The sequence below is a fragment of the Galeopterus variegatus genome, unplaced genomic scaffold (assembly GCF_000696425.1).
Source record: "Galeopterus variegatus unplaced genomic scaffold, G_variegatus-3.0.2 Scaffold791, whole genome shotgun sequence".
In the NCBI taxonomy this organism is placed as follows: Eukaryota; Metazoa; Chordata; class Mammalia; order Dermoptera; family Cynocephalidae; genus Galeopterus; species Galeopterus variegatus.
Window position 1 is genome coordinate 490,702 of NW_007726902.1, and position 8,363 is coordinate 499,064.

At 37.0% G+C, this 8,363-nt stretch overlaps 1 protein-coding gene across 1 annotated transcript in view; it reads left to right on the plus strand.

Moving 5' to 3' along the window:
- LOC103590276 (chromosome unknown open reading frame, human C11orf97) overlaps nt 1-7,721 on the plus strand; it is a 30,539-nt gene extending 22,818 nt beyond the window's left edge. The window contains exons 4-5 of the mRNA XM_008572484.1: nt 3,603-3,728; nt 7,418-7,721. Coding sequence (XP_008570706.1) covers nt 3,603-3,728; nt 7,418-7,422 — 131 coding nt within the window. The 3' untranslated portion in view covers nt 7,423-7,721. The remainder of the gene's footprint in view (nt 1-3,602; nt 3,729-7,417) is intronic.
- Nucleotides 7,722-8,363: the final 642 nt, after the last annotated feature.

Here is an 8,363-nt window from a genome sequence, read left to right on the forward strand (position 1 = left end):
GAAGGAAAGAAAGAAAGAAAGAAAGAAAGAAAGAAAGAAAGAAAGAAAGAAAGAAAGAAAGAAAGAAAGAAAGAAAGAAAGGAAAGAAAGAAAAGAAAGACAATTTTCTTTTTTTTAAATGTGGAATGTGTTTATTTATATCTTAATATAATTTTTTTAATCTACAAGCAACAAGTCTTTACTCCAGTAGTATTCCTTTCTCTCTTTTTTTAAAAAAAATTTTATTTTGTCGATATACAATGTGGTTGATTATTGTGGCCAATTTTCTGATCAGATCTTCTAATCAGAAAATGAAATTTGGGGCAACTTATGGAACTTTGTAGATGAGGAAAAATTTAGCTAATGTCATCATTCATATATTTTCAGGGATTCCCTGAAGATTTTTCCCTCCTTACAACTTCCTAAAAAGAAAAAGTTAGGCTTGTGAGACATTCATTATGGAACTAATATATTTATTTTACCATTTATTTTAAAGTTATTTCTACATTTCTAAGAACTTCTATAGGGGACTTTGCAGAAATAATGTATTAATTTAATGTTTTCATATTGCCAGAGCTTTCATATTTTTCTGGCTAAAACCCGCTGAGGTTATAGTAGTCATGAAAAATTTGATTAATGGAGCTTACTAGCTTCCTCCTTACACACTATTTCTCTTTCCAATGAATTTCAAAAGTGCAATGCCAAATCGATTAATTTGTGTCTATATGTCCCTTAATATGTGGAAACTTAATTTTGAGTTTGGTTTATTTACTATGTTTAGTACAAGTTTAGAAAGTGCAGAATGTTGTTAAGCAAGAGTGGATATGTTTTTTATTCATTATTTTATTCAATGAAAATATTTTATGCACCTAAAATATACAAGGATTTCCTAAGCACCAAAGGCATGTCAAGATAGTTATAGAGCCTAGGAGTCACCAAACATAAATTAAAATTACTTAAATTTTTCCTCCTTCTCTGGTCAAATCTCCGACAATGTTTACACAAAGAAAGTATAGTTGATTCAGCTCTAAACTGGCTTTTCAAGCTCTAATGTTCATTATTCACAGTCCAGAGACAGCTGAAAGGAACAAAAATATTTTCAAAGGGTGAGCTTACCTTCCCTGTGAGACCAGGCTAGGTCCCACTGGCTAAGATTTTTGGCATATAGCCATGTTTTGTTAATTTTAAAATTCAGGCACCTCAAAAAAATCTCTGAGTAGAAGAGATTGGGAGCATGAGAGGAGAAGAAGAGAATCTAGAAGACTCTGAGCCTCGAGAAAAGATTTGATTCCTTCCTCTTAGCTTCTGTCCTATGCCTGCTGTCCTTCTCCTTTTGGGGTTAGGCAACACTGAGGTCTTTCTGACCTTGCACCCCACTGTGTCTTCCTTCCTCCTTCTGTAATGCACATGCCCAGGACTGAGCAGGGTAAATTTCTCTTAAAAGAAGCATCTGCCTCAAAGGGTGTCTGTGCTTCTTTCTAGACCTCTTTTTCTCCAGTTGAATATATCACCTTCTGTGACTTCTTCACCCAAGCATCATATCAAATGAAAGTAGATTTATTTTTTTCCAGCAACCTCTGTCCCTGAATACACCAAATGCTTACACATAACTATATTTTGCTTTGAGGTTTTAAAAATGCATTTCTGAGCATCTGCATTTATATTTCAGGTATTTTCCCTATAAAGTTGTAAACTTCTAGCTATTCCTATAATTGCATGTGAAAGAGCACAACCAAATATGACTAGTACAATTCTTTTACCTAATTTGACATGTTTCGTCTGCATAGTTCTGCTTCCTCATTTTATGGTACTTTCCATTTACCAGGTCTTCCTACAGTATGGAACAAATCTAAATCTATTTCCTTGGTCTGTTACAGAGTGTTCTGCACTGAGAGTATTTAGTAAATGTTTGTAGGCCCCTATGTGAGAGAGTTCATTACCCAGAGGCTGTGGAGCAGCACTTTTTTTTTTTCATGGGATCCGAACCCTCGGACGGGAGCGCCTCCGCGCTTCCCAAGCAGCGCACTATCCAGTGCGCCACCGGGCCGGCCCTGCTTCCTCATTTTATGGTACTTTCCATTTACCAGGTCTTTCTACAGTATGGAACAAATCTAAATCTATTTCCTTGGTCTGTTACAGAGTGTTCTGCACTGAGAGTATTTAGTAAATGTTTGTAGGCCCCTATGTGAGAGAGTTCATTACCCAGAGGCTGTGGAGCAGCACTTTTTTTTTTTAATTTCTAGAGAGGGTAAAAGAGGAAACTGGCCTGAATGGAAGAAGAGTTAGGTTAGATACAAGTAACAGCTTCAACTTTGTAAATTCTTGATAAGAGGAGATTGTGAAGTCTTCCTTGAAGGTCTTTGAAAAAGGAAGAAACTAATCTTGTCAGAGAGCTTTAGCTTTAGCTTCCTGCCCACTCAGGAGAGGGAAGAACTGACATTCAGCTTGGTGACTCAGCTTAGAGACTGTACCTGTAGAAGTGGAGTCTGAGCCCCTGCTTGGGCAGTGAAATCATTGTCCCTGTAAAACTAATAGCTACCATTTACTGAGTACAAAGTACTTTATATCCATGTCATCTAAATCCTACATAATCCTTCCAGGCGACTATTATTATCCTTATTTTGAAAATGAAGAAATTGAGACACAGTGAGTTAGATAAATTGCCCAAAGTCAGGTAAGTTGTAGGTGGTAGAACTGAGACTGAAACCCAGGTCTTCTCTGAGCGCAAAGACTGTGCTCCTAGTCATTATTTGGTATGGATCCTTTAGGAAAGGATCAAATATCAGAGAAGATGCCAATGGGCAGCCTTGGATCTGTGAATATTCAACATTACAATTTTCAGCCTCAGGAATGGGAAAAACAACCTACGGCAACTAACCTGAATTCACCATCTTACATGACTTGGGTTGCAGTTTTCTACACAGTAGACATTCACCAAATCCTTATTGACTGACTGTCAAAACCTAAACACATGATTTTAGGACATGGAGGATAGCCTAGTACACATCACTACATTACTAACCTTATTGAATGGTATCAGGATTTAAGAACTGTAATTTTCCATGTACCAATATGCAGACATCAATTTCTAAATATTTTGCTATGGTGTTTAACATGTAGGATCCAGTGAGTTTGTTGTTTCTTTCAAGGGGATATTAAATAGCATATAGTTCATGGCTTTTAGGAGATTCTTTCATGTATTAGATTAATGTGGTAACTAGTGATTCTATTATCTTTGAAAATATTTCTGCTTACTTTAGGAATTAAATCAGACTCAGATAAAGTTGACTGAATAAATTCTATTTATTAAATGTTATTTATTCTGGATCCTTCTGTGTTTTGTTGTGTATGTTTCTATACTGACTTTTTATCTATTTATTTAGGAGCAAGTTAAATAATCTAAAAGCACTATAGAAGTTTAAATGCATAGGGAATAATTGAATGAATGGAATGGAACAAAAGATTAATCAAAGGCTAAAGACCTTGGGTGGCTTGATTAACTAAACCAAATAAATTGCCACCCAAATAATTGGAAAAATAATCAAGTAAATATTTTTAAAACACTTCAGGCTAAAAAGGGAATATACTAATAATCATCATCTTGCTTTTGAAAATATTGACAGTGGCCCTGGAAGGGATTTGGAGCATTAAAAGGAATCTCCCTGTGAGAGGCTTGAAGCCCGGACTGCCAAGCAGAAACAGTTTCCTGCCAGAAGCCCAGTACTATTCCAGGCATGGAGGGCTGAGAAGTAAGACCCTGCTACCCTGGACTTCCACTGAGGCCCCTGAGGGTACTGTGCAGTTTACAAACCAGTGGTATATGCTTTGTTTAAAGCTCTCAATCAAAATTCAACCTTCCTTTAACTTGTTTCTCTCAGGCTACGTTTAGTTTAGCCACATTATGGCATTATGGCACTCAAACAGTAGCAGTTCAACTAACCAATTTACCCTATGGAGACAATAGGAGTTCATACTCTGAGTTACACTCGTGACTTTTTTCTTTACTTTTGATCTACATGAGGACTTTCTAGCACACAGTCAGTGTCTGGGGAGGAGGAATCCTGCACTGTCCTTTCTTCTAGATGGATGATCTTTGCTTACCAGTGGAAGTGAGGAAAGGGAGAAGAGTGAATTAAGGAAAAACAAGGCAACTACTTTGTGTGGCTCCCTTAGTTTCACTCTATTCTAGGTAAGAGGCCAGCAGGCGGGGCCCAGTGTACTGTTCCTCAGCAAACATAAACTTTGGAAAAAAGTATTACTCATCCCTCACTGTCAATAGCCAGCATCTGCCAGGAACACTTATAGCAGGATGTGGGGAAGGCAGAGGTCTAGACATGGAAGCACAGTGTCCATATAATCTAGGGACGTGCATCTGGGTCCATGTGTCCTGAAAACCAGTATACAATTGGGAGACAATCCTGGTTAAAAAGGGAGAAGTGGGTAAAAGCCAAGCTTGGGTACTCTTAGCCAGAATATGAATTATAATAGCAAATAGTATGTAGCTGCTATATAGTACTGCTTATTTTAGATTCTTAATATGTATAACAATGTATAACATTCTATCTCATTGTTACAACAATCACATGAAACAGGTATAATTCATTTTATAGATAAGGAAACTGAGGCACAGAGAGGTTGAATAATTTACCCAAGGTCACCCAGAAGTGAGTGGAAGTGCTGGGATTTGAACCCAGGCAGCCTGTCTCCAGACTCCATGCTTTCAACCACTAGGCACTGCTGCCTTTGTGAGCCAAAGCATATCCAGGAGCTAGGGTACCTATTGAACCTGGAGTGAGATGAGAGCTCAGCAAAAGTGCCACAAAGGAGGAGGGTCCCCATGAGGCCAGGGAGGCAACCTCTGGGATATGGATTCAGTGCTGCTGCCTTTGTGAGCCAAAGCATATCCAGGAGCTAGGGTGCCTATTGAACCTGGAGTGAGATGAGAGCTCAGCAAAAGCGCCACAAAGGAGGAGGGTCCCCATGAGGCCAGGGAGGCAACCTCTGGGATATGGATTCAGTGGGGGAAAATACAGCCACTACGAAACTGAAATACATGGTTAAAGAAAAACAACAAACTTGTAACTAAAGGGGGTTCATGTAGCAAACAGGAACAGTTATGGAGACCTTGGTTTAATAAAGTCATAGTAGCCACCGTTTACCATGTGCCAGGCATGGCAGTAAGTGCTTATACAGTTATGCAATCTATGTGATCACATGAGTTGAGGATTATAATTGCCATTTTCCAGGTAAGAAAACTGAGGCATAGAGACATTACATTATCTAAAAGCCCATGTCTAGGAGGTAGCAGAGCCAGAACTACAAGCCTATGTCCATCTGGCTTTTGAGAGTATGCCCTGAACTCATCTGGCTTTTGAGAGTATGGCCTGAACCACTGGGCCATTGTAGCAGAGAATCTAGTCACTGGGCAACAAGACTGGAACCAGTAATAGGACTGTGGTTAAAGAGGCACAAATACCAGGGCATTGGGAAGTCAGGGTTAGGAATCTGGGGGACAACTACATTCATAATCCACAAAGGTAGCAGTGTCTCGGAATAATGGTTGATTCAGCCCAAGTCTGGGCCACTCACGTACTGGAAAGTTTACCTCAACTTTCCACTCAATTTGTCAGGTCTCATTTATAGTGGGTAAATCCATCATTCAAAAAAAACTCACAAAGCAACTTATTTTAAAGATGAATGGTTTTCTAAATGCATATTATAAGACTGATTGAAGAACAAATTACCTTTATTTGAAGATAATACAAGTCCAATAAATTAACCAATTCATCAACTGAGGATATAATGAAAAAAAAATGTGTATTTGATTTTGGCCACAATCACATTACTTTCATCCATACATTTTAGGAGAATCTTGTTCATGGCTTCCACTCATTGTCACTCATCCATACTACCTTCCTGGCAACCCCCAGCCCTCAATCCCCAGTCCATGCAAGCCCTCACAGTGAGCATTTTATAACATGTAACTATAATTGACATATATCTTCTCTTCATCTCTATAAGATGCCAGGTGCATTTTTGCCATGTGATATGAACTGCTACTACCAACTATACAATCACAACTGATCAGTCTATAAGAATCAGGCTGATAACTAAGAATTAAACATCATTATCGATAAAAGAGGAAGATGCTAGGCACAGAAATACCTGAAGTGAACAAAATCCACAGAGAAATTGCAAAAATTGTCGGTAGTAATTCATACATCAAAAGCTCCACAAAGGCAGGGACCATGTCTCTTTCACTCATCACTGTGTATGTGGCACTTAGCATGGTGCCTGGCATAGTAGGTGCTCCCTTGCTGTTTGTCATGAGAATGACCAATGAATGAATGAATCAGAAAGTGTATGTTGAATGCCTACTTTTTGTTCAGAATCTTCTTGCTGCTAACCCACATACATCTCCCCCCTCTTCAAACATATATGGTTTTCCCCGCTTGAAGCTGCTTAATTAAACAGAATGCAAACAATAGAGGAAAAAGCAAGGGAACCTACTATCTTCAGTATATGGATGATGAAAAGCTACATATATTTTATATATATCTTGGGACTAACACTTTCAGAGAGGCTCTCCGAGGATTACAAGGAGATTTCCAGTAACTTCTCCTAAAAGATATGCTCCAGTCAGATAATTGAAACTCACAGTCATTTTTTTTTCAATTCACTTGTGCTTTTTTTCTCTTTCTCATGAGCAACATGATCATGGTAGCCTTGGGACTAACACTTTCAGAGAGGCTTTCCGAGGATTACAAGGAGATTTCCAGTAACTTCTCCTAAAAGATATGCTCCAGTCAGATAATTGAAACTCACAGTCATTTTTTTTTTCAATTCACTTGTGCTTTTTTTCTCTTTCTCATGAGCAACATGATCATGGTAGCTGTGACTCTTCCAACATCTAATACACATCGTTTAAAGTCTAAATTTAGAATCGTGATCCAATTGTAGTTAAAAAGCATATTTTCGTTAGTGATGTGAAGCATCTTCTGCTTTTATCACACAAATTTTATTCATTTGTTTTTATCATTTCCTTCCTATTCTGTGCCATATAATAAACCAAAAAATGTTGTATAGCCCAGTGCTAAACTTGAATGTGCCTACAGATCACATGGGTATCTAACTAAAATTCAGATTCTGATACAGTAGGTCTGGGGTGGGATCTGAGCTTCTGCATTTCTAACCAGCTCCCAGGTGATGCTAATGCTACTAATCTGGAAACTATGCTCTAGTAGCAAGGATCTAGAAGACTAAGTGGTGGTGTTTCCAGTTACTGGGATCACATGGGTTTGGTTCTTCCATTCTGCGCTACCAAATGAAGTTCTTCTGGGCATATTAGGTCAAATTTAGATTTAAATGGGGTTGGCATTAAAGAGCATGTCCAATGTAAAACATTTCCTTGTTTGTTCCCATGTATTTTTTACTCTAGGATGAGACAAATACAATTTTCCATTGAGAAGGAACCTCTTTCTCCTGATGTCTGAAGAACGGAGAAGAAACCCAAGATCGTGTCACAATTTAAGATGTGTACAAAAAAAAATGTGTATTAGTCTGTAACTTCTATTATTGGTATTAATGCTATCTATAAATTAATCCAAAGTAATGAAAGATTATTGGTAAAGTTTGCCAAGCACCTAAAGACAAAGAAGGAAAATATTATACCTATTTTTAGTTGTCACAGTTGGAATATATTTGGCTTCTAATTCAGCGTATTCTATTAAATATGTGAAATAATGATGAAATAAAGGCATGTTTATTGACTCTTTACTTCAAGGTAAACATTCACTACAGTCTAATGTGTTCATCCACTTTTAGAAAACAGAAATAAATTCAGGTATAGATCATGGTTAGTAAGTGAATGACATAGATGAAAAGTCTCTGACCCAGAGACAACCATTTTAATGCTAGCTTTGGGAGAGCTCATCATTTTTCTAGAATTCGTTCACTGAATAGTAGAAGCCAGGAAATTTATAGGGAGATCTAAAAAAAAAAGTATTTTAATATACTGCTGGGTTAGAAAGAGGTTAAAAAGAAAGGAAAAAACAAAACTTTCTTCTCCAATTGTCAATATAATATATATGCAATATAGAAAATTGAAAACTTGGAAAATAGAAGGAAAAAACTTATCTTTAATTCAATTTCCAGAAATAACCACTGATAATATGTTGATATATTTTAATTTTTTTCTATGCATATTTTACTTTACCTATTTGAAATCACACTGTATAGTGTATGCAATTATTATCCCTTTTAACATAACATTAAATAATTTCCCATTCATTAAAATATCATGTTAAAGATTACATAAAAATTCTTTATATATTTGTACTAAATTTATTCACTTATTATTCTATCTTTTAGATATTTGGGTTTTT